This window comes from Electrophorus electricus, chromosome 9, assembly GCF_041902795.1.
Source record: "Electrophorus electricus isolate QZ-2024a chromosome 9, ASM4190279v1, whole genome shotgun sequence".
NCBI classification, from domain to species: Eukaryota; Metazoa; Chordata; class Actinopteri; order Gymnotiformes; family Gymnotidae; genus Electrophorus; species Electrophorus electricus.
In genome coordinates, this window is record NC_137505.1 from 22312638 (window position 1) to 22337500 (window position 24863).

Below are 24863 nucleotides of genomic sequence, written 5' to 3' on the forward strand. Positions count from 1 at the left end.
AATAAATAAATGACCAAAAATGGCCCGATTAGTTTGTGTGGGTTTCTCTTTACTCTTTGAAGGAAGGGCATTCAGCACATATTAAGCCGTTAAAAAAAAGACCAAAACTCTTAAAATTAGGAAGCAGTATTTTTTCTTTTCTTTCTTTCTTTTTTATTAAACATGAAACAACAGTGATTATCAGGATGTTATTTCAGTGCTGTATAGGTTTGTATAAACTAAAACTAGGTCACAGACCACAAAAGACATATCCTTTTAAAGAAAGGGTCATTAGTTTCCTTCAAAATACTTAGAGAAGGTAATGGCTTTGAGGGGGGGGGGGGGTGGGGGAGACAGGAAAAGACACCTCCAAACCATCCCCTAGAAAATACTTCTGAATAAAAGTAGCACATTACAGCTTATTGATTTACAAGCAAGAGGGGCAAAGTCAGTAGGTGAGCGATTGGCCATTATTATGATCCTACTGCGGTCTCTGTTTTTTTAGTAGGTTCAACTTTTATTTGGTCGCAGTAACACCAGTCTTCAGACAGCCTTTTATTTGGTAGGCTTGCTTTCTGTAGGTGTCTCACCATTGTCCAGGGTCTTGAGGAGGCGGAAGAGGCCGGCAGCTTCACGAATCCGGCTGAACTCGATACAAAACGCCTGCACCTCGATGAACAGATCCTGCACGTTAATGATCTTATTCCTGATCAGGGACTGAAGGAAAACACACACCAGACGCACCAATCGATTCTGGGAGAGACGGAGAGTGGGGGCAGGCAATGAAAGTATTAGACAACAGACAATAAGCACTGACATATGAAAACATGAGTGGTCCTGTTTCAAAACACAATTCCTTCAACAAACTAAGTAACCACAGCCACATTTCCTGTATTGGAAGAAGTGTGGCAAGCTGAGACTAACCTGCATATACTTGTCTTTTATTTGCTCACAAGTAGAGATGCAGTTAGAGATGTAAAGGTGGATAAATTCAGGAGGAAGATCCACTGCTGTAGTCAACCTGCAGAAGGGGGAAAAACAGCAAACCCTACTTACAGCAGGCTCTTTAGACTAGTGCCCAACTAATCAAAGGATGACCAAACTAAAACGGCACTCAAAATATGATCGTGTATATTGATCTATAATAAAGAAGTGAATTACTAATGACAATCTTGAAGCCACAGTCACTCCATAGTGGACATACTACAAGGTCATGCACTTAGACAAATATAAATCCTTCTGCTGCCCTTTCTTTTGTATTTGTTTGAAAACCCTAGACATGGAGGTGCTGATGCTAGTCATGAAGGTAACTGCACTGTTGGAAAATCGTCTGAACAACCGATGGAAACTAAGCCACTGGCATGTTTTCCTATGTGTGATTTTTGCATGAATATGAATTCATATTACCTTAAAATACAAAATTCACCATGTTATTCATCTTGTCTAGCCTTTCTCTGTTGAAAATACACCATAGGTTAGGTAGACAAATTGCAAGCCAACATTACCTAACTAAGATGAGCATTCAGTGTGATTTCAGGTATTAGCTTTGATTAGTCTGCTTGCTACATAGGCAAAAATCAAAAACATCAAAGAAATTACAATTGGACTGTAATCATCCATCTATACAACGAACAAATAATTGCAGTTTGTTTACAAACTAATAGCCTCAATATAAGCTAGCTAGCTAACATTAGATCAGTTGGAATTGAATTAAGCAATTTTAAACTGACTATTACAGATGCTGTAATTTTCAAGTCTATAAATTAGCAAAAACATAAGAAGCACATTTATAATATATGAACAATACAGCCATCATGTGTCCCAATTACATCATTTGTCCCAATTACACAGACCTTTTTTCCACATCCTTTGAAAAAGTTGATTTGCCCTGAAAGGCTGTGCAGCATGCCGTCCGACCCATTAGTGACAATAGTTCTGTGAAAGTGTCCCCTAGTCACTATTTATACTGCATTACTTTGGAGTTCCACAATCTTGAGGTAGTGTCCTACATTGTTGTGTGCTCTTGCATCCTTGTGTTCTTGCCTGATGTCATCTTCCACTACGCAAGTTGTAATCCAATCAAGAGCACACTTACCACTAATGGGATATACAGTGCACTATAACAATCCCACAATGCAACTACTAGTGTACAATATACTCTACTCTCAGCTAGTCACTCTGCCCACAAGTAGACAGAGACTCTGATGTCTATATTACGTTAACCTGGCCACACTTTTAGGATTCTACCAGGTGCATTCTGATTGGCCTTTCGCTCTTCCTCATATAGGCACTTACATGCATTGTTTGTATTGGTCTGATGTCAATCTCAGTTTCCAGCCAAATTCAGCTTTAGCAAAGAGTTGTACATTGTAAAGTAAAGTGACTTTCAGAGCAAGACATAGCCCTGGGTCTGAAAATGTTTGTGAAATCCATGGTATATCATCATTTGAAGTAATTCAAGGGTTTTGCTTAGAATGGTAAGAGGACAAATATCACTGCTTGTTTTCTGACAGGGTATGAGAAGAACCTTATATTTCAAGTATGGACAACTCTACGTGAACGGATACAAGGGTTTCTGTGTTGAGATGGCACCGATCTGATACCACGTATCGGAATCTATCAATATCAGCAAAAAGATTACGGAGAGGATACTGGGAGAATTATTTTAAAGAAACTGATCCATTATCACCACAAATCCAGCATGAAAATAGCACACTAGTGCTTTGCAGCTGCACATCAGAGATCAAGTGATAACATCCAGGTTCATTTGAGCAGGTCACGTGATAACAGCCAGGTAATTTGAGCAAGTCACATGATAACAGTTTGAGCACAGTTTATACATAGCTGTCAAGTTTAACTGTAGCTATTTCTTCACATTACTGATTAAAACTATTATGCTGTCATGCGACTATCCAATTACTTGCACAGTGATGATATGCACAGCAATCGTGATTTTTTTGATAACCTAGTGTGGGTGAACAGGACTTCTAGTGAACTTAAATGAGAGAAAACAGTGTCTTTGTATTGTTGACTGCCATGGATCTGCCAAACAACAGTGATTTATTTATTAATCCATACCAAAAAAAACAAAAAAAACAAACAAACAACAATAACAAAAAACCACCCACAAATGTTCCCAGTTGGGCTGTGAAGTAAAGGAATTAAAGTGTCAGGAAAAGGAGAAAGAACAGCAGAAACCTGACAGAGACAGAGAGGAGAAGAGAAAGAATAATTGAACAAGTACAGTCCTTCTCTAAATTCATGAATATATGCTTTAATATATTCAAACCACATGAAAAATCTGAAAAGCTGCCAAGTTTGCCCTTTAGCTGTTTTAAGGTGTTCTGGTAAATTAGAATAAGAAGCTGGAGAATAATGTATATGCAGCTAACGTTTTTGGCTAGAAAGATTAACCAACTTGTAATAATTATCAGATTACATTTCTATTAGTTTCTATTGGCTAAGAACCAAGCACAGTGGTAAAAGTACTTGACTTACATCTTTCAATTTTGTGTGCAGAGATGACGTATAGAGATGATATCAACATTGGACCAGTCCTGCTCATTGGCTGCAAAGCATCTAGAAATTGTTCTGGTTTCACTTATGGATGGCCAGTGCTGTCAGTGATTTTATGCCGCCATCTAAAAAACAGCCTGCCCACCCTAGACCCACTGGAGTAACTGGTGCGCCATATCTACACTATATCTGCGAAATGGCTACTTGGACTAATATAATGCAATAAAGCATGGACTGGTTACTGACCAGGCCAACCAATGGAGGATGGGTTCCCTAGTGAATCTTGGTCCTCCTACGGTTTCTTACCAATTCCTGCCCAGGGAGTTTTTGCTTGCCTTTCCTTTTCCTTTGGCTTGCTCATTAAAGGATCTGGACTGTTACATTTGTAAAGCTGCTTTCGGTGGTGTTGCACCATATAAATACATTTTGACTTGATTGGCTTGTGATTGGTCGTTTTGCATGTCTGTCAAATTTCCTTTTCCTGCAATAGTAGGAGGTTCTTGGCCATCAGAGTCCCTACAGTCTTGTAATATGACACTATATGTACCCTAGCAAGCAAAGAATATCCATAATGCATTGCATTGCTTGGTTTGAAGATTTGAGTACAGTACCTGGCATACTGTTAACAATGGACCACGGCATGACGTTCAGATTGTTTACGTGTTTACGTGATGCAGCCTGCCCTCACACATAAACGTGTAATATAGTGTCAGAAATCATTCACTACCTTGACAAATTCTATTTGCTATAGTAGTGCTCTATGCAGTGATCCAAATCTTCACATGTAGGTGATGGTGAATACGGCACAGATGGTGAATATGGCAGTGGGCATACCAACATTGCAGACTGGCCACTTCCAATGACTTTACCCATCACTACATACTCTAGCATTGTATGAGCTAACCAGTTCTTATCAGAGATGGCATAATTAGAGTTCTTTATTAGAGAGGATGCTGTTTTTAGAGATCACTTCTTTGGGTTAGCTCCATATCCCACGATCACCCACTGACATCAATTAACATTTATCTACCAACAGGAATACACTCTGAAAATGTCTGAAATGGCTTATGTTCTTCCCTGAAAACTTGCTAAGAGATTCTACTGCTAAACTCTGGCAGTCACCTCAGAGCTCATCTTATACATCACACTCAGCCAGAGTTCATCCTGTTAGCTTATCGCTTAGGTGAACACTACAACCTTCAAGCCACTATGAAGATGTAAATGAGGCAGTGTAAGGCTCAGGCTCACCTATTTACCACCTCCATGGAGTGTAAGGACATGTCCATGTTGACCAGCACGGAAAAGTACTCCGTGATCTGGCTGGAGGACATGAGCTTGAGCAGCATCTCGATGGCCACCAGCGGGTTGTTCTCCACAAGGTCAGGCAACTTGGCTGGGGTCAGGCCAATGTGGTACACCAGCTTCGGATCCTTCTCCAGCTCAGCCAGAAGCTTACCAAAGACAAGGCACAGGCAGGCAGCTTATTCAAACAAAAGGCACAGCCAAAAAAGAAACTTTGATCTGTTCATCAGAAATTATTGTGTTTTGTTATTTCTTTTCCCAGTATTGTTAGTTTAATTTTTTCTTTTACACATGATGAGCAAGACCCTACTAAATTCATGGGAAAAACTGGTTAATTTCACCGGATTTCTCAAAAATTGTCTTCACAGATTTAAGAAGACAAATGTACCATTTCACTTAGTTACACAATAAAACTTACCTCGCTATCTAAGATAGTAACTTGCCTGCCATGGTAAGCTAAGAGCTAATAACATACCATAACAGCTGAGTGATGAGCACTGAACATCAGGAGACTGTGTTAGTCTTCATTCTTCCTAACTGAGATGAAAATAATTGTCTGCATGTCGATACAGTTCTTTCCATGTCATCGAACTTGTGGATATGGAGTACCACACTAATATCAGAAAATCCCTAGCGTGATGTTCTCTTTTGGCTCATTTCCAAAGCAGTAGAAAGCGACAAGCTCTGGCATCTAAATCTGCTCTGTTCCAGCATGTATCCAATACATTTTCCTGTTAATTTGCCTGCATTTTACAAAAAATCTAATATACAAGAGGAAAAGGCTGTGTTCATGATGTGATTTTCACAACTGTGAATTTGGTAAGGCCCTAATGATGAGGTTAGGCCAACAGGACACTTTTCAATTATTTTTTTACATAGGCAAAGCAAGGGTGAAAAACACTGCTTTAGCTTGGTACAGAAGTATTGTCCTTCATCACCCGGGTAACACAAAGCACAGCACGATCTGTCAGCACTATGAAGAGCAGCAGGGTACAGAACGCTGACAGAAAGTTGATATGCACCACAGTCCCACTTTAATAGAGATTATACCAACAGTTGTTTTGAAAACAAGCTACAACCCAGCATGACTGTAACTCACAAAAACCCTGTTTTGATCACTAATAGAAGGAATAGGCTTTTATCAATGTGGGCAATAATCTAGTCTGACATCTATGACACATTGGTCTCAAGCTGTCCCACAGGCTTCCATTACCAGTACAAAAGGCAGCAATTCAAGATCTTTGGCTAACAAATCTTTTCTAGTAAATGACATCATAAGCTCATACAAGCTAGATGTAATGTGTCTTACTGTAACCACTACTGTACTCTTCTCAATGAGACAGCCTCTGCATGCTCTACTTTTATGAAAACATGCTGAACTGGAAAGAAAGGAAATGGACTGGCTGCTTTATTCAGAGAGACAATCCAGTGCAAATCTATTAATTTTGAATGTTAGCATAATAAACAGTGATTTTAACATCCACATAGATAATATAAAGGAAAATAATGCCAAATAACTTTGTTTTATTTGATACTTGTGGACTTTTGCAGCCTGTTAGAGAACCTACACACATTCTGAATTTGGTCATCATCTTTGTGCGCTTTTTGATATATTGATCTTTCTAGATCTTTTCCAGTTCTGCATTTTTTTAAAGCTACATAAATAAGAGTATTTGATGTAGGTCTCACGTATAAATGGTACCATATGTAACTGCAGAATCTGCTGATGTACTCCTGGATCTTTTCAACTTAACATTTCAATGTACTATTAAAGATTAAGAAAATGGTGGTCAAATAGAAGCTCCATAAAGAAACAGTGACAATACAAAACCTAAAAAGAAAGTGCAAGTGAAAAACTCCTTTAAAAAAACCCTATCCACTATGATCTCTATAAAAGCCCTGTCTTTTTTAACCTTGAGTTAAGTACAATTAGATAGCCACATCTCTACGATCACTATAAGGAACATCAACAATATGCTTCAAGCCAAAAACAAGACAATACTACCTCCTTGACCTCCCAGTCCCAGGGTATGACATTATAATTTAATATAACTGACATTAAAACACTTGCAAACACTTGGAAATCAAGCTTGGCATCTTAGATTGTCTATATGTTGTCTTCATACTTTGCTAACATTCAACTCTGTAGCAGCTGATCTGCTGCAAGCAGTTAAGGGCTCACTCCCATCAGTCATATTCTCAAAATCACTAAAAACAGCTGTCATTAAGCTACATATGAAAAAGAAAAGTATAGAAGCATCCTGAGTTAACAATTACAGATGTCATCTCCAAAGCTTCCTTTTTATAAGCAAGATAAGCAATGTAGACTGTAGATCACAGAGGACTTCTAGACAGGTTGGAAAACTGGGTAGGACTATCAGGAACTGTCCTCAAATGGTTTGGCTCATATTTAGAAGGCCAGACTAACTTTGTTAGTTATAAATCTGGAAGGAGAGCTGTAACGTGCAATTCCTCAGTGACCAGTTCTGGGCTCACCTTTATTCAAACTATATACTGTCCCATTAGGCCAAAATCTACAACAGAATAAAATTTCCCATCACAGTTATGAAGATGTTATTTAAACATATATTTGGTTATCTCACCATAGGTTTACAGCCAAACATTCACACTTAGTCTATGTTTGGAGCACATAAATAACTGGATGAGGCATAATTTCTTTTCGCTGAATAAAGACAACAACACTGAATGGATGTACACAATAGATACTTGGTCAGAATTCTTGATTTTCTAATAGATCAAGAGCTCACCTTTACTATACAAATCAAAATCACCAAAATAGCTTTAGATCTTATGAATACAGAAAGAATGAAAGACCTAGAGAAACTCCTGCATGTGTTTATCTCCATCAGAGTTGACTACTGTAATGGTGTCTTAACTGGAATCCCCAAAAATAACAGCTACAATTTATTCAGAATTTCACTACAAGAGTTTAATCAGGACAAAGAAAACAGAGCACATTAAACTCGAAAATCTAAACTCATTCTAAAATATCTACGCTGGCTTTCAGTTACTTAAACAAACTGACTTAAAACTACAACTTGTCTATAAATCACTGAATGGATTAGGCCCAGAATGCATTTTTGTAACATTCAAAGACTATAAAACAAGTAGATCTCTTAGATCCACACACAGAAGCCAGCATAGAGCCTAGAATTCAAACCAAACCTGGTGAAGTTGCGTTTAGCTCTTATGCTACACATAACTAAAACCAACTGCATCGTGCTGCATCGTGCTGCGTTTAGTGCGCCACCTCACTCTGCTGCATTGTGCTGCGTTTAGTGCGCCACCTCACTCTGCTGCATTGTGCTGCGTTTAGTGCGCCACCTCACTCTGCTGCATTGTGCTGCGTTTAGTGCGCCACCTCACTCTGCTGCATTGTGCTGCGTTTAGTGCGCCACCTCACTCTGCTGCATTGTGCTGCGTTTAGTGCGCCACCTCACTCTGCTGTATTGTGCTGTGTTTAGTGTGCTACCTGACTCTGCTGTGCTGCTGATAGGGGGCTCTTGAAGGCTTTTGCCATGATGCGTTTGATCTCGACACCAGTACCATTGCGCACGCACATGGAACGATCCCATTGCACACGGTGCTCTGGCTCACATGGGTTCAGCCAGGCCAGCTCGTCCTCGCACACCAGCAGGGGTGGGGCTGGTCGGATGAACTCTGGACGGAAATGACCTATTTTGGACACCAGAGGGCAGTATGGTAACCTGCATGTTCGACTCCATATGAGGCACATCACTCAACATACAAAGTCTTTAAAGCAACAGGATGAATACATTTGAGGAAAAAAAAAAACTACAATAGATCCTGGGTCACTTACTCTCCAAGGGAGGGCGTGGGCCAGTCACCAGTGACTCTGTAATCTGATTGGCTACAGAGCTGTCGAAGCCCGAGTTAGAGGAGTCTGGATCAGGGTCGCTGAGCAGACTGGGAAAGCTGGCTTTACTCTGAGTGGGCAATTCTGACTGGCGCTCTGGATCACAGGACACAAACACATGCACGCATGCGCACGTACACAACTTTGAGAATGGCAATTTCTTTATATTTGCTAAAAACAAAGCAAACAGAGGGAGCTCTTTCTGCTGGTGTGTGAGGAGAAAGCAGTTAAGAAAACCTAGCTCACTCACATTAGAAAGCTGACACAATTTATTAGCCTTAATAGTCCAATAACTGTGGTATCCTAAGGTCATTTTACAGGCGGCACTAAGGTCACAGTACAGTGCAGCAGTGAGAACATCTAATGATGGGCTTGTGTTTTGTTCTGTTGTATTCAGTGTGCTAGCAAACTGAACTATTGTTCATTTTGATTCTATGAACTAAAACACACACAGACAAACATATCATGTTTACTTAGAATGTAGAGCCAACAAAAATATTTAATTCCTCACTGCTACTTCCAAGTAAAAAGATTTTTAACATTCATGTACTTAATTAATAAAGATCTGTTATTCATTGTTATTTTGCATATTGCTAATTTGTTCAAATTAACCAATTTAGCAAATGTGACATTAAATTGTTCTTGATCTTACAAACCTCATTAAAGAAGCAGTGAGTTATTTTACCAATGATTCTTCACATTATAAAAGAGCCATTATCGACACTTGGGTGGTCTGGATGTTTCCGAGGTTCTGTACAAAATCCATTTTAAAATATGGCTACCTTCATAAAGGGCACACTGCCATTGAGCATAAACTGGTTCATTTGAGGACTACAAAGTAATTTGATTCATCATCTCATGTGAGCTGCACTGTATTGAATAAATGTAAAAATAATAAATCACCATCATAAATACTATTTACTACTTTTTGGTGTTAAAAATGACTTATTGCACCTTTAAATCATGCTACAGTTCCACGACATGTCAGAGAAAAGCACACATTACCAGAATTGGCACTGATCCTGACTTCACTGTAATCCAATCAGCAAGCAATAAAGTCAGCTGTTGAATTGTCTACTTAATGTCCTTTCTGCACTCACCAGCAAGAGCCAGCTGCAGTCCGCTGATGTCAACAGCCTGAGGGGCAGTGCCTACGTCCATACAGGACACCTGCCGTGGGGTCTTCTTAAACAACTCCCGAGGTGGAGCAAGCATGAGCTGAGACAGAAAAAACTTCTCTGGCAGTGTAATGGGTGGAAGAAAACCTAAAAAATAAATAATTAATTAATTAAAAAATAAATAAATAAATTACAACGTTACCTTAAGGCCTTAATGTTTCTGTAGGGCAGTGGTAGCTCAGTGGTTAATGTACTTGACTTGTAATCGGAAGTTTGCTGGTTCAAGCTGCCACTCTTGGGCCCCTGAGCAAGACTCAACCCTCAATTGCTCAAGTTGTACTCAGTCATAACTGTAAGTCGCTTTGGATAAATATACCATTAAGATAGTTCAGAGACTCGAGTAACACCAACACAGAGACAACTGTGCACACACATGCATAAACCCATGCATTTTATGTTTGTAGTATCGTCCTATTGGAATGAGCAGTTTTAAAGTGTGCTTTCACGAGTCTACCTGACAGCGGTTTCTCCTGCTCCTCTCCCGACGCCGAAGGGTTTAACAGATGTGCGAACACGGCCGCGAAGGGGTTGGCGGCGAGTGGCTCGGTGCGGTACATCTCCCACAGCAGGTAAAGCGCCGTTAGTCGCTGCGGCGAGCTTGGGAGCAGGTCCGGCTGTTGGAGCAACATGACCAGCACGGAGCCCACCCGAAAGTGCTCCGCTTTGCCGAAGAAGTTGTGGAAGGTGTTGGACAGGTTGTCGAAGGAGCCGCTGCAGGCGTCCTCGGAGATGATGCTAAGCAGGTTGGACAGCTCTTTTGGTGCGAGCGTCATCGTTGCCCTCTCACAAATATCTAATCACTTAGATTAGGGTGACTTAGATTTCAGTGACCGAGAAGCTTCGTGTAGTCTAAATCACACGATATTTTTATTCGGTGTGGAGTATTACAGAGTGAGGTGAGCAAGATAACGGGACAGCTAACTTAGCTAACGCTAACCCGAAGTTCAGGTGTCTGGTTTCATTTGTCACCAACGACACAGCACATTAACTCCTGGAAGTTTGGTGGCATTTCAGTAATAAACCTAAATAACTATATAACACGCACCAGCTTGTTCCTCACACCGGCTCTTATCCTATGTTAGTTTATCTTATTTTATCTTCGCTTGCTAATCCAGAAACGGTCGAGCGCAACAATTACCCATGAACGCTTGCCGCCGCCGAGACGCATTATGGGGTCTGTACAAAACTAAACCTTTATCATAATTTCGAAAGCAACACATTTACTGTACACAGATATTATCTTATACATTTGATAAGTTGGATGTGACGTGAATCGTTGACATAAAATCTTTTAAATAAACTCGAAGAAGGTTACCAGGGGAGACTGTGACGACACGGAAGTACACGGAACTTCTAACCTTTGTATTACCCAGAATTCCTTTTTTCTTCCTTTCCGAATTTTGTCTGACAGAGTGAGTATGAGAGAGTTGAAACTGTTACACAAATCCACAATCATCTACCGCTTCTTGATAAAAGAACGGGTGTATTTCTTGCAAATATGAATAATAATAGGGTTAAAGTACTTGCACAAGAGAAAATGGAGTTTGTTTTGGTTAAAAAAAAACGGAAAGCTTGAAAAATGGACGGCTGGACGCGTTGCTAGGTTAGGCTAGGTTCGTCAGGCAGAAGTATAAAATGTCCAGGGTCCGTTGTGTTACTTGTACATCATATTTTTAAAGTGTGTCTTGGCCATGTTAATACAAATATCTACGTAGATGGCGCCGCTCAAGAAAGGGGGTGAGAAGAAGAAGGGGCGCTCTGCCATTAACGAGGTGGTTACCCGGGAGTACACGATCAACATCCACAAGCGGATCCATGGCATGTGAGTAACCAAGCAGGGTTCAGAATGCATGAGAGGCGTCACCTACAAGCTTAATGATCTGTCATGTTGTAGGTAAGTTTGTTTTAAAACAGCCTGTGTTCTTTCCATGGTGACAGCTCTTTCAAGAAGAGGGCTCCCCGCGCTATCAAAGAAATTCGAAAGTTTGCCATGAAGGAGATGGGCACCCCTGACGTCCGCATCGATACCCGTCTGAACAAGGCCGTGTGGGCCAAAGGAGTCAGGTTAGTTCCAGATCTGTTCAGGGGCTGCTAGTGTAGTTATCCACTGTTTGGTAGGTACTGGTGGTCTGGTCTGTTTGGGAAAATATTGATTGTTGTGAAGCGCCTCAAAGTGTATGCCGTCATAACGGAATGGCACTTGTGTCCTTTCAGGAACGTCCCGTACCGTATGCGTGTGCGTCTCTCCAGGAAGCGTAACGAAGACGAAGACTCCCCCAACAAGCTGTACACCCTTGTCACGTATGTTCCTGTCACCACATACAAAGGTGAGTTTTAGCCACATTGGAGGACTCGCCTGATTTGGCTTAGCTGACTCGAGCCTTCTTTTGATTCAAAACTTTTGAAATTTCTTCAAGTTCCAGCATTCACTTTCCTTCCTTTAATAGATAAACAGCAATGCCAATTTCAGAGTATTAAACATAAGTGGTGTCATTCAAAATGCCAGAAAAAAATGTATATCCTTCTTGTTACTCAACTTCCTTTTGTGATAAAGCTGGCATCAAATGTGTGGTATTGCAAGAAGTGCTGCACATTGTTATATGAATTTTGTCTGAGAGTGTATATGTCTGAATCTACCTTCACCACATTTTGATCAGGTTAAGCTTGGGTTGAGAAAAACCTTAGATTGATGGACGTCGCTGTTTACATGATTAGAGCTTGGCTCTCCTAAAAGGCTTGCTCAGAATATTGGTGTGCAATGTCAACACTGAAGCAAAGTCCCTCTGTGTGAGTGGATTGAGAGTTCCATCTGCTCATGCTCTGTTCTGAGTGTCACTAGACATAATGAATTTGTACAGTAAACGTTTTTCATTTATTGCTTGTCTGTTTTGAGACAATGCAGACCTAATTGGTAATTCAAGAACCTGTGATTTGGTTCACTATTGTATTAACGCTTAATTGTAATATTAAAAGTGAACCTAATGTTAGGCATAGCTGTTTTTCTTTTTAGTTTTATAGCATGGCTCACTTTGAATGCCAGCAATACCCAGACCAAAGATCAGTATGAGCTGTTTGATTGAGCTGGTGATTAGAGGCCTGGAAAGCTTGAATGCTGCCAATACCCAAGCTGGCATACATAGTTATGCCACTGTTACCGAATTTTGGTATCTGACGCAAAGCTTACTATAAGTGGCTGTTGTCCTGGGGAGCTTTGGGAAATCTTAAGACCTTGACCTTGGTGAATGTTGACTAGACTTTGTGTGTCGATGTTCTCCATCTTTGGATTAGCTGTTCAGTATTGGCATATGCTGGCATGTGGGTATAACTTGATGTGGAAATTAGGGTTGGAGACTGAAGCTAGAGGATTTCATATGTGACCTCATAGTTGGGCATACTAGTGTCATTCAGAGTGTAAAGTTCATTCTGCAGTGTTCCATATGCCTTCTGTTGTCGCATGGGTTTCTGATCTTTTGTGGTTTTTGTTTGTTTTTTTTCTTCACAGGTCTCCAGACAGTCAATGTGGATGAAAACTAATGTCCTCTTCATAGATGTTGGAATAAATTTGTAAAAGAATTTGATTTGTGTTTTTATTACCAACTCCTAGACAAGTTGTAAGACTGCAGTCAGTGCTACCAAGGTGTTCAGACACTAATTCTTTCACTGCATAGATGTGTGTTGAACTGACAATTACCTGTATAAAGATTAATGAGAACATGCCAGAAGACTTCCACAAGATATGACTGTCCATGGTAATTTGTGAACATTTAAAAGAGCACTTAAGATCAAGCATTAATGTTTGAAAAGAAGGCCTAACCTGCCATCAGTATTCCAATTCATCCCAAGGGTGTTTAGTGGGATTGAGGTCAAAACTACAGGCCACCAGTTACTCCACACCAAATTCATCCAACCATGTCTTTATGAACCTCACATTGTGTACAGGCATAACTATGTTGGAACAGGAAAATGCCTTCCCCAAACTGCTGCCAATAATAAATATGTAGTTGTTGATGTTTTTATATGCTGTAGCATTAAACTTACCCTGCTGTGGAACTCAAAGGCACAGTCCACACCCTGGAAAAATAGCTCCAAGCCATTCTCTCCACCAGTCTTTGCTATTGGCACTATGCCTTCCAGTAGGTAGCTTTTTCTGGTTATCCAACAAACCCAGCTTCATCTATCAGACTGCCAGACAGTGATGCTTCATTCCAAAGGTTTCCAGTGCTCATGATCTACATGCATTTACACCTCTCTAGGAAAGACTTGGCATTGTGATTTGTGGTCTAGGCTTGTGTGCAGCTGTTTGGCTATAAACACAATTCATGATGCTCTCAATAGTTCTGGTGTTGATGTTATTACCCATGGCAGTTTGGAACTTGGTAGTAAGTGATGCAACAGGGGATATGCAACTTATATACTTTGCACGTGAGCATTCTGGGGCCCCGCGGAGAGTTTGTGCGGTTGATTTGTTTCATGGTTGAGCTGTTGTTGCTTCCAGATGCTTCTACTTCACAGTGATGGCGTTAACCAGGAAGGATCTAGCGGGGCAGACGTTTTCCAAACTGACTTGTGGCATCCTATGACAATGCTATATTTAAAGTCATTGGGGTTTTCAGTACAATCCATTCTACAGCCTGTTTGTGTCAATGGACATTATCATTTTAATATGTGTAATATATACTATTTCAGTAAATTTGAAATTCAGCTTAAAATTAACAGGAAATTTTCAGACTCACTTAAAGACATTTTGCTCTTTTCTAAATCACATTATGCATGCAAGATTTTGGTGGAGATTTTTATTTTTCAAGTAAACCAAGGCATGTAAAATAAAAAAAATATATATAGCACATAGCAGGTTCAAATTACTAATAAAAAAGTTTAAAAGGGGAAAAATCTAGTTATTTTTAAAGCTACATTAAATGCACAGATAACCGTGTATGTTGAAGGCACATTCTCTTTTCCAGCAAGAAGAGAGATTCATTGCTTACATTACCTTACTCCTTCATATCCCTTTTCTGCCATCATTACAAGACAAAATCAATACAAAAAAATCTGTATGGTAAAACCCAGAACTGGTTGTTTTTAGTGAGATCTAATACTTGACAAGAGTTAATTGGTTTATAGCTTGACTCGGTCACCTTGGAGTGTCCACAGAAATGTTTCTATAACAGGATCACAGTAGAAATAAATTATTTTATCGCAATACTACTTGCTATGTATACAGCAGATGTCAAATATAACACTATTTTGTGCAATAGTGTTGCATTTAAATATTAAGGCACTGTCTTTGTATATTCACAGCACTTACTGATCATTTTTGATCAGTAACGACAGGAAGGCAGGGTGCGCTTTACTGTACATGCACTGGACTGGTGCATACATAGCAAGCAGCCTGCATGTTCTTTAGTTTTGGCTAAACAACTGGAACTCAAAAGGACAAACAAACTTAATATGTTCACAGCACATCACCAGTATAGCTTGACTCAACTAATACAATTAAACTCTTGCGCCCAGTGTAGAATATCAGCTACAATGCTAAGTGTGGTAACCCTGGTTTAGTGCCCCCCTACCATAGATATTGATACTGTGGATCTTTTAAGGAAAGACCAGCTGACCCCAGTGGTTGTGTACTAATGCAGAGCCAGTAACAGTGGTCTCCTAGGATCCACTACATGGTCCTCCACACACACACTCAACATTCAGGTCATGTTCTCTTCAATATTGCTCTCCCACGTTCTTGTTTGATGTGTGCCCCCTCTTGTTTCTCTGTACACCTGGGACAGAGAAGCAACGTCTGGCATCTCGGCTGCAGCAGTCACAAATTGTAGGAGAGTGGTCTGAGACAGTTCTGATCAGGGCTGGGCTAGCTCTCACCTGGTCTTGTGCTGGAATGCAAGCAGGCCTGCCCGCTCCTGGTACTGCCTTTCCTTTGCTGTGCTAATCTTCACACTTAGATCCACAGGTCTCTCCAAGAAGTTCACCAGCACCTGTTCAGTGAGCAACGAGGCCAAAATTTGCTCGAAACTTACCGTCCAATCACCTTCCACTTGTGCCTCTGAACTTCCTTCTCCTGAACAGGAAGCTGCTTGTTGCACGCTTTCCCCTTCCTCCTGCGTTACATTTAGCCCCGCCTCTGAAGTTCGACCCTTGTGCCGGGCCTCCCCGATCTGTAGTACTAGGCTCGTAACCATGGCAATGGCCTGGAAAAGCTCATTCTCGCTACAGTCACCATGGAACATGCTACAAAACGTCTTGCAGAATTGGACGAACTCACGCTGTTGGAGAAAGAAGGTGATCAGCTCTTTATATCTAATGAAGAGTAGTGTAGAATATTAGCTGGGGATTAAACGTGGTGATGTTCCCACAATTATTCAGAACCTTCGATACAGAACTGAGGGTTTTGGGTTAAATAAGATAGGCATGGTCCCATTTGGAACCCATTTGAACAGGAGGAGGTACTGATCTCACCTGGTTCATGTGAAGAAGACTTTTCTCCAAGCCTTTTTCCTTCTCTTTGGCAAAATCATTCAGCATCTGCTTCAGCTGGTCTTCGTAGCTCTTCCTCTCCCCTGAAGGACAAACACAATTAAAACCAGTAAGACCCAACTCTCTCAGCACCCTCAGATAAGCAGCTCATTCAGCACATTCATGCCAGATGGGTGATGGGAGCCACTCTGCAGGAAGAGAGAGCTTCAGCTGCCGCTGTGTTATTTCAGATCACCTCAAAGAGCATTTGGGGAGGGCCAGTAGGTTTCAAATAGCTAGTTATTCTAGCAAACAAAATAACAACAGAGATGTGATGAATCGCCATTTACAACCAGCTTTATGTCAGTATATGGTACGTGCCAGTGCATCCACAGTGCCCAGCCAATCCTCATTCAGTCATAGATACTGTACATCACTGTCTGTCAGAAGAACCCAGCTGTTAGAACATATGTTAGTTGAATCATGAGAATGTGAATGAGAGGACATTAAACGCTGGCCAAGAGTGTGGATGTCGCACCGTTGGGCAGTTCCACAAAGAGAGGTCTGGTGGTGGAGAGGATGGGGCTCTTTACAGAAGAATGATCTTCAGTCTCAGTCAGGGCTGCAAACATACAACATATGCACAACATCATACTCACGTACTGACCAATGCTAGCAACTAGCTAATGCCTAGTGCTATTAACAGCACATGATGAAGGCGCACTAACAAAGAATGTGACATAATAGTACCATTTTTAACATGACATTCAAAAGGATTACAGTACACAAGTCAAATGTGAGTCTTACCTGGGGGAATGTGTAGACGATAAAGGAGTCTAACCTTCTCATTCAGTTCTCCATTGTACAGGGTGTCTACAGAGATGGAGATTAAGTACTGAAATTAATACTGTAGTAAAGCTTAAAGCTAGTACTGTCAACTTGTTTAGCACCCAATCTATTCTGTGAGCCTCTATGAGTGATTAGGAAGGTGCCCCTAACGTCTAAGCCACTCAGAGAGACTCTTCAGTAACAGGTTCTCTCTGCAGAGGTCAGTACACCCTCACTCTCACCACTCACCAATCCACTGGGCAAACTTGGTGAAGCTGACATGACTGTCCCCGTCCTCGTTAAGCAGGTAGAAGGTCCTCTGGGCCACAGTGTCTGTGTGGGGGCCACAGTGCCAGGGGGCCAGTAGCTGGTACAGGCTCTTGAATTGGGCACGGTCCACGTGATACTGTTCTGGACAGGCCCGGCTCCGCACCCGGGGCACGACTGGAGCCGGACACACAACATCGCCCCAGTACAAGCTGATAAAGTGCTCTGTCTGAAACAGGCCAGGAGGTAGATGATAATCAAGCACTTAGTCCAAAGCGTGTTCACAAACATTTAAAAGGCAATTAATTCACATGCAAGACCAGCCTACCAACATACATTTCATTCAGTAAAGATGGCAAAATGGCTGTTAGAGACACTGTACATGCACAGTTCGAATTAGAATCATTATGTCATCCTCGGTAGACTCACACAGACCTTAAATAGATCATAGAGAGAAGACAGGTCCTCCTGAGAGAGAGACACATCAGGGGAGACCAGCCTTAGCTATGGAGACACAGGACACAGCAGATGCATCAGAGACATCCACAAAGGGGCATTAAAAAAAACAACTTGCCTTACCTTCTGGTGGTGGTGGTGTGGATATCTGTGTGTGTGTATAACCATGGTGGTGGTGTGTGTTTGTGTGTTCTCTTTGGTAGATTGTGTATGTGTATTACTATTTTCTCAATTGTGGTACGTGTGTGTTACTGTGTTCTCTTTATTTGCATGTGTTCAAGTATATTACTGTATTCTCTATGGTGGTGTGGGTGTGTGAGAGAATGTGCACATTACTGTGTTCTCTTTGTTGGTGTGGGTGTTTGAGTGTGTGCACATTGCAGTGTTCTCATTAGTGGTGGTTTGTGTGTGCGCGCATTGTGTTCTCTGGTGGTGTGTGTGTGTGCGCGCGCATTACTGTGTTCTCTTTGGTGGTGTGTGTGTGCATTACCGTGTTCTCTTTGGTGGTGTGTGGGTGCGTGGGTGGGTGTGAGTATGCACATTATTGTATTCTCTTTGGTGGTGGTGCTGTGTATATGTGAGTGTGTGCATTACTGTGTGTGTGTGTGTGTGTGTGTGTGTGTGTGTGTGCACATTACTGTGTTCTCTGGTGGTGGTGGTGGTGTGTGTGTGTTTGTGTGTGTGTGCGTGCATTACTGTGTTCTCTTTGGTGGTGGTGGTGGTGGTGGTGGTGGTGGTGGTGGTGTGTGTGTGTGTGTGTGTGTGTGTGTGTGTGTGTGCGTGCATTACTGTGTTCTCTTTGGTGGTGGTGTGTGTGTGAGCATTACTGTGTTCTCTTTGGTGGTGGTGGTGGTGGTGGTGTGTGTGTGTGTGTGTGTGTGTGTGTGTGTGTGCGTGCATTACTGTGTTCTCTTTGGTGGTGGTGTGTGTGTGAGCATTACTGTGTTCTCTTTGGTGGTGGTGGTGGTGGTGGTGTGTGTGTGTGTGTGTCTGTGTGTGTGTGTGTGTGTGTGTGTGTGAGCATTACTGTGTTCTCTTTGGTGGTGGTGGTGGTGGTGGTGGTGGTGTGTGTGTGTGTGTGTGTGTGTGTGTGCGTGCATTACTGTGTTCTCTTTGGTGGTGGTGTGTGTGTGAGCATTACTGTGTTCTCTTTGGTGGTGGTGTGTGTGTGAGCATTACTGTGTTCTCTTTGGTGGTGGTGGTGGTGGTGGTGTGTGTGTGTGTGTGTGTGTCTGTGTGTGTGTGTGTGTGTGAGCATTACTGTGTTCTCTGGTGGTGGTGGTGGTGGTGTGTGTGTGTGTGTGTGTGTGTCTGTGTGTGTGTGTGTGTGTGTGTGAGCATTACTGTGTTCTCTTTGGTGGTGGTGGTGGTGGTGGTGGTGGTGGTGGTGTGTGTGTGTGTGTGTCTGTGTGTGTGTGTGTGTGTGTGAGCATTACTGTGTTCTCTTTGGTGGTGTCCTCATGTCCCTGCAGCACCTGGATTCTGTGTCTGCATCTCATCATCTCCAGTTGCCTCACTGTCAGATCTCCAAATTTCTGTGCATGCATATACACACACACAGTTTCACTCACAATTAGACATTCTCAGAATGTTATAGTTTACTATTTGATCTAACTGATAAAATATACATATTCCCTTTTCTATGAAATGTAGTTTATAATTCCTATAATTTCACAAGACTTGGATCTGAATGTGTTGACATCATCCATACAAACACAGTAAAATGCACTTACCTCGTATGCATCATTGATGAGATCGGTGATGTGTGTGTGCCCTGCAGGGCCTGCCTCCTCAGCACACACACACAGCTCCTTATCATCTCTGACCTTTTCAAGAAAACTAAAACCACATCATTGTCATTAGGTAAATTAATCTAACCACTATAAATGTATATTTTCATTAGTGCTTATTTTTAAGTTTTCAAATGAAAAAGCATCCAAAAACACCCACAATTGCAAAATGAATATGTTGTGGATTCATCTGATATACATTTTAGAAATCTAAAAAAACAAACAAAAAAAAAACAAAAAACCCAAACTTTAAAACATGTCAGCATTACTTTGCTAAGCATAAATTGGAGAGAGAAAGAAAGAGAGAGAGAGAAAGAAAGAAAGAAAGCACAAGCGAGCAAGCGGGAGAGAGATAAAGAGAGAGAGGGAGAGTGTAAGGTATCAAGTCAGACACCTGGTCAATGTCATCAGAGCTTGGCCATCATCTGTACTAGCACAAAGTTCTGTAGCATTAGCATCTAGCACAGCTAGCCCCAGCTGGAATATGGCTTTGATCCCATGGTAGAAGAAACAGTCCAATACATATATAGCACTATGGAATGGCAGAACACTCAGGAACAGTGTGAGAAACCAAGAGAGGGAGACAGAAGCCAATGGGGAAAGATCCGTAATGTGGTCGGCTATGTGCGGCAAACGCTCTTGAATGAGCTCCTCAAACACAGACTGATCAACCTGGGCACCTGAGAGAGGGGTGGGGAGAGGAAACAGAACAAAGGGAAGATGGAAGGAAAAAAGAAGAAGTGCAAGTGAGAAATACTGATCAAATACTGAAATAGTGATCAAATACTCATGGCGGACACTTAAACTGATTACTCTGCCTTAGCAGCAGATCAGGCACACAGATTATTATAAGACAAACTCACAGCAGGTCATTTTACATTTCTTAATATTTAAAACATTCTATAGAGTTTCATACATACAGATTCGTTTTATGCTTCTGCCCCACAAAGTCCATATCTGCACTTTAAATTCAAATCTGACTGAATCTGGTTTTGGCCATAATGGAGGATCCAAAGTAGTTATTAGAGCTTTATGGGCATCTGTGGTCTTCACAGCTGCACTATCTCTTTACTACAGACTGTGGCCATTTTCTTCCCTGGGGACCTGCATTTTTTTCCTAATGGCTTTTTTCATGACATGTATGGTGTTCTCCTCCTTGCTTGTGCTATACTCAGTGCCTGTGCTGTGGTTTGGACACAGTTCTTCCTTTTCCTTGCTTTTCTTTCACCAATGTGCACAAGTCTTATGTTCAGATCTACTGACTCCACAGCCAGAGGAAACACATGAGAGGTAGAAGTCTCAATATTTACACAACACCAAGTTGCCTCATGTTTCTTTTTTAGTTTAAAATCGAAACCCCATATACAGAAAAGTCCATAAGTAGATCAACAGTGGCAGTTTTTATTGTTTTGGGCCTGTAATCCAACCTGCTGAAAAAAATTATTATACATCTAATGTGCAAAATGATCATTTTAGATAAGGTCATTTTATACTGGGTGAATCAGGAATCTCAATTTCAGAGAAATAAAAATAACTGGCCAAATGATCCTAATCTTAAATTAAATGACCATAATGGTTTGCTGTACATCATTTATTGTCATCAACTGAAGTCACATAATAGCAAAATATTACCGGATGTTTCAATAGTAACAGGCCTGTAAAGCAACTATTTTTAGTTCTTACTTGCACTTTCACATGAGATGCATGATCAGTGGGGTTGAGGTCCAGGGCCTGACTGGGGTAGTCACGAACATTCCACTTTTTGGCCCCAAACATTATTTAGATTGAGGCATTTGGCTGGGTCTGAGCAGTTGGTAGTCACACCATCGCTGATGAGCACTGCCACTGCCAATTCCACTGGCAGCCACTTTGCTTCACAGATGAGGCAGATGCCAATGACCATTTATTCTCCACACACTGCACCTTATGTCGTATGTTCTAGAACTTACAGGTCTTTATGTAATTTTAAGAAAAACATAACCTGCACTTTCAGTTCCTGAGACTTATCAGTTTGTATTTTGTAGTAAACTCTAAGGCTGTGCTGGAGAATTCTTCTCGTGGTTTTCAGCAAAAATGTATACATTCTACTGATGTACTGAGCAGTTGGATTTCATGCATCTACTGTTTTGAGTAAGTCACGAACTGATTTATTCTGAAGTTTCAGCAATACAACAGCCTGATTTACTGCTACTGCTGCTTCTTTGGGCCTGACTACTGCATCACTGTCCAGCTACTCAGAGATTTAACCGCATAGATTCAGACCTCAGTTCATACCAGTCTCTCCTTTCCAAGTTCTCGCTGGAAGTAACATCTGCAAAGTCATCCTACTACAGGGGAAAATTTGGATCATCACCATCTGATCCACACAAGCTCTTCTGTATTTTCTTCTTCTCTTCTTAACCCTCCCCCTCCTTCCTCATCTCTTAGTCCTGTGGATTTCATCACCTTCTTTGAGGAGAAGGTTGCAGCAGTCCGCCAGTCCTTATCCTCTGTTCCCACTCTTCCGACCAGTGTTCAGTCCCCTAAAGCCAACTCTCTGGCTTCTTTTTCTCCTCTCTCCTCAGATGAAATTCTTCAACTCCTGACTTCCAGCAATCCAACTACATGCCTGCTGGATCCCATTCCCAGAAGATATCCAGAGATCTGCACTTTTGTAAGTCACTCTGGATAATATCATCTGCCAAATGCTGTGAATGTCAATGTAAATGTAGGTATATATGCTTCATTTATCTATACGTGTAAACTCACACAAAATCAAAACACGCAAACCAGCGCGCACGCAGGCACGCACAAGCATGCACACCAGCTTGAGTATATCTGGTTGTGTTCAATGGATGAAAAATTTTAAAAACGGGAGCATAACTGGAAAGCAGAAACCAAACAGGTGGCAGCACAAATTCCAATCAGCCACATAATATTAAGGCTGATTTGCAAAGACATATTCTAGTCCCTGACGGACAGTAAGCTGGATAGAGCTGTGACGTCTTGCTTTTTGATGGCTCGCTTTGTGATATAGAGCATTTACTACAAGAACTAAAGCTGCACTTTTGCATAGAATTCTCAAGATAATTTCAGGCTTATTTTTAAATAAATTAAGCTATTGATTTGTTAAACACTATGCAGAATCTTGTGTAACATCAGCAGTCTCAATGGCTTAATTTCAAAGTTCAAGTCAGCACATATTGAACTTTATACCTACCAATGACCCTGCGATTGAAGTAATCAGGAAGCATCCTCTCACACACTGTGACCAGCAGCCAGAAGGCCTCCTCCTCTCTGGTATATAGTAACAGCACAGATGCCAGGATGTTCATGGACTAAACACACAAACACACACACAAACACACGTGTGTGTACCTAAGAGCAGCCAACGCTGTGTGTATGTGTGTGTGAGTACGCATGGGCATGCAGCGTACCTGGCAGTATCCAATGTTAGGGTTGCGGTGGGCATAGGCGGTCAGCACTCTCCTGAGTGCGGCGATGCCAGTCTCGTTCTGGAAGGCTGTATGCTCGGGCAGTGAGCGATGCAGGTCTCGCTCAATCTCCTCCGTGGCAATACTCGCCTGACCCAGGCTCTGCTCCACCATGTCTGCGTAGTAGTCTGGATTGCCTGCCAGTGATGAACATGCGTCTGCATACGCGCACACACACACACACACACACACACACACACACACACACACACACACACACACACACACACACACACACGCCCAGTGCAGCAGGTGGCATAGCACATAACACAATAACAAAAGAAAATTAAGAAAAGAACTGGTATGTAAACACAGAATCCTGGTCACCTCTCTGGACTGTTTCTCTCCTCAAACTCCTCAGCATGTTCCTGCCTCAGCCATCTCTCTCTGTCTTCATCTAACTCTCTTTCCCTCCCCTCTTTCTCTCTCCCAAATCTGTTTCACCTGTCTGTCTTACTATTTCTCCTTTTCCTCCTCATCTCTCTTTCCCTCTCTACATCTCTCTCACCTGAAAAGGTAAGCCACAGTTCTCCACGCAGGCACTCCGGGATCCCCATGCTAACCAGTTTACGAATTTTATCTGTGCGGAACATGTGCACTCCACGGCCAAATTCAGCAAAATGATCCTCCCACAACCGTTCCTTTGTCTGTTCTCACATATATATATATATACACACACACACACACACACACACACACACACACACACACACAAAATCACAATCACAATCAAAATACACTGAGTACTGTAATTTAAAATACATTCAAATAAGAACTTTAATGTTTCATTCCTTGTAAACACATTGTTATATTAGGTATTCATTTTTAATATTAATTGGTAATTAAAATTTGTCCTGTGGCAAACTACGCAATCTTTATCTTTCTCAGAAAGATTTCTCACAATAAAAGAAACAAGGAGAGTAGTATTGTTCTATTGAAAAGACTGTTCAAACAAACCGTGGCGAAAAGTACAGAACTATACTGCCGATTGGCAGTCAGTGGTCGGGCTCTACACTCACACACTTGTGTTTGGCCAAATCCAGGTGGCTGCCCTGGAAAGTACTGATCAGGGATTCAGTGAGCACTGTGCAACGCAGCATGTCATCAGAGAGGGCGCTGTTCTCTTCAGAGCCCGCAGTGTCATAGCAGAACGTGTAGTATGGGGTGGGGGAGATCTGTAGATCACACACACACACACACACACACACACACACACACACACACACACAAATACTGAGCAATTAAAAAACTTTTTCAATATTTCAGCATTCAATGACAAGCTATTTGAAAAACAAAATAACTGGATCATTGCAAAACAAAATGTTGGCTGATAAAAGAACAGTCAGAAGTTTGCACTTTCAGCTGGTGAGAACAAGCCTTGGAACAAAGTTATTTCTATAAAACATGTACTCCTTTTGTACACTTTTCCATGTAACTGAGCCCCACACGGGGTGGACTATGGTGTGCTGTGACAATCATCATGTACCAGGGACTTCTTGCGCTGGCTCTGACCGTGGGCCACAGCCTGCCTCCAGTGCAGGGTGCGGAGCCGCTCGCCCAAGCTATCCAGCAGCTCGTCCCGCTGCGCCAGCTCAATGAGCTGGAACGCTCGCTTTGACTTCACGCTGATGATCACAGGGTTGGGCAGCGCGCTCGTGCTCTCTGCCTTCTCAATGGACAGTACCTGCACACACCCAGTAACACTACATCGGAG

General features: G+C 41.7%; 3 protein-coding genes and 1 long non-coding RNA gene across 9 annotated transcripts in view; 2 read left to right on the forward strand and 2 right to left on the reverse strand.

Moving 5' to 3' along the window:
- tbc1d8 (TBC1 domain family member 8) overlaps positions 1-24863 on the reverse strand; it is an 89810-nt gene that overhangs the window by 50477 nt on the left and 14470 nt on the right. For 3 of the 4 annotated variants that reach the window (XM_081720488.1, XM_081720489.1, XM_081720490.1), the window contains 15 exons: positions 24636-24833; positions 24169-24324; positions 23658-23796; positions 23093-23307; positions 22876-22993; positions 20071-20356; positions 19620-19725; positions 19323-19421; positions 17866-17934; positions 17413-17659; positions 17143-17208; positions 16874-16957; positions 16339-16439; positions 15745-16145; positions 14652-15644 (listed from right to left, as the gene is read on the reverse strand). The exons of the other annotated variant lie outside the window; for it this stretch is intronic. In XM_081720488.1, coding sequence (XP_081576614.1) covers positions 15575-15644; positions 15745-16145; positions 16339-16439; positions 16874-16957; positions 17143-17208; positions 17413-17659; positions 17866-17934; positions 19323-19421; positions 19620-19725; positions 20071-20356; positions 22876-22993; positions 23093-23307; positions 23658-23796; positions 24169-24324; positions 24636-24833 — 2355 coding nt within the window. In that variant the 3' untranslated portion in view covers positions 14652-15574. Of the gene's footprint in view, positions 1-14651; positions 15645-15744; positions 16146-16338; positions 16440-16873; positions 16958-17142; positions 17209-17412; positions 17660-17865; positions 17935-19322; positions 19422-19619; positions 19726-20070; positions 20357-22875; positions 22994-23092; positions 23308-23657; positions 23797-24168; positions 24325-24635; positions 24834-24863 lie in introns of those variants that run through there. 4 annotated transcript variants of the gene reach the window in all.
- cnot11 (CCR4-NOT transcription complex, subunit 11) lies at positions 170-11207 on the reverse strand. 2 transcript variants are annotated; one of them, XM_027032946.3, is made up of 7 exons: positions 10328-11200; positions 9796-9960; positions 8639-8791; positions 8291-8493; positions 4744-4946; positions 904-1000; positions 170-732 (listed from the first exon to the last, which is right to left on the reverse strand). In XM_027032946.3, the coding sequence occupies exons 1-7, from the start codon at positions 10644-10646 to the stop codon at positions 535-537; spliced, it is 1338 nt and encodes a 445-aa protein (XP_026888747.1). In that variant the 5' UTR covers positions 10647-11200; the 3' UTR covers positions 170-534. The 2 variants fall into 2 exon arrangements, with proteins under 2 accessions (XP_026888747.1, XP_081576617.1); XM_081720491.1 differs by lacking the exons at positions 170-732; positions 904-1000 and adding an exon at positions 1387-1433 and having other exon boundaries at positions 10328-11207.
- Positions 11267-13446, forward strand: rpl31 (ribosomal protein L31). 2 transcript variants are annotated; one of them, XM_027032947.3, is made up of 5 exons: positions 11267-11285; positions 11589-11695; positions 11812-11937; positions 12088-12200; positions 13376-13446. In XM_027032947.3, the coding sequence occupies exons 2-5, from the start codon at positions 11589-11591 to the stop codon at positions 13405-13407; spliced, it is 378 nt and encodes a 125-aa protein (XP_026888748.1). In that variant the 5' UTR covers positions 11267-11285; the 3' UTR covers positions 13408-13446. The 2 variants fall into 2 exon arrangements, with proteins under 2 accessions (XP_026888748.1, XP_081576619.1); XM_081720493.1 differs by lacking the exon at positions 11267-11285.
- Positions 22239-23866, forward strand: LOC145659239 (uncharacterized). Its single transcript, XR_014125229.1, has 2 exons — positions 22239-22329; positions 23666-23866. It is a non-coding gene; the product is annotated as an uncharacterized LOC145659239 (long non-coding RNA).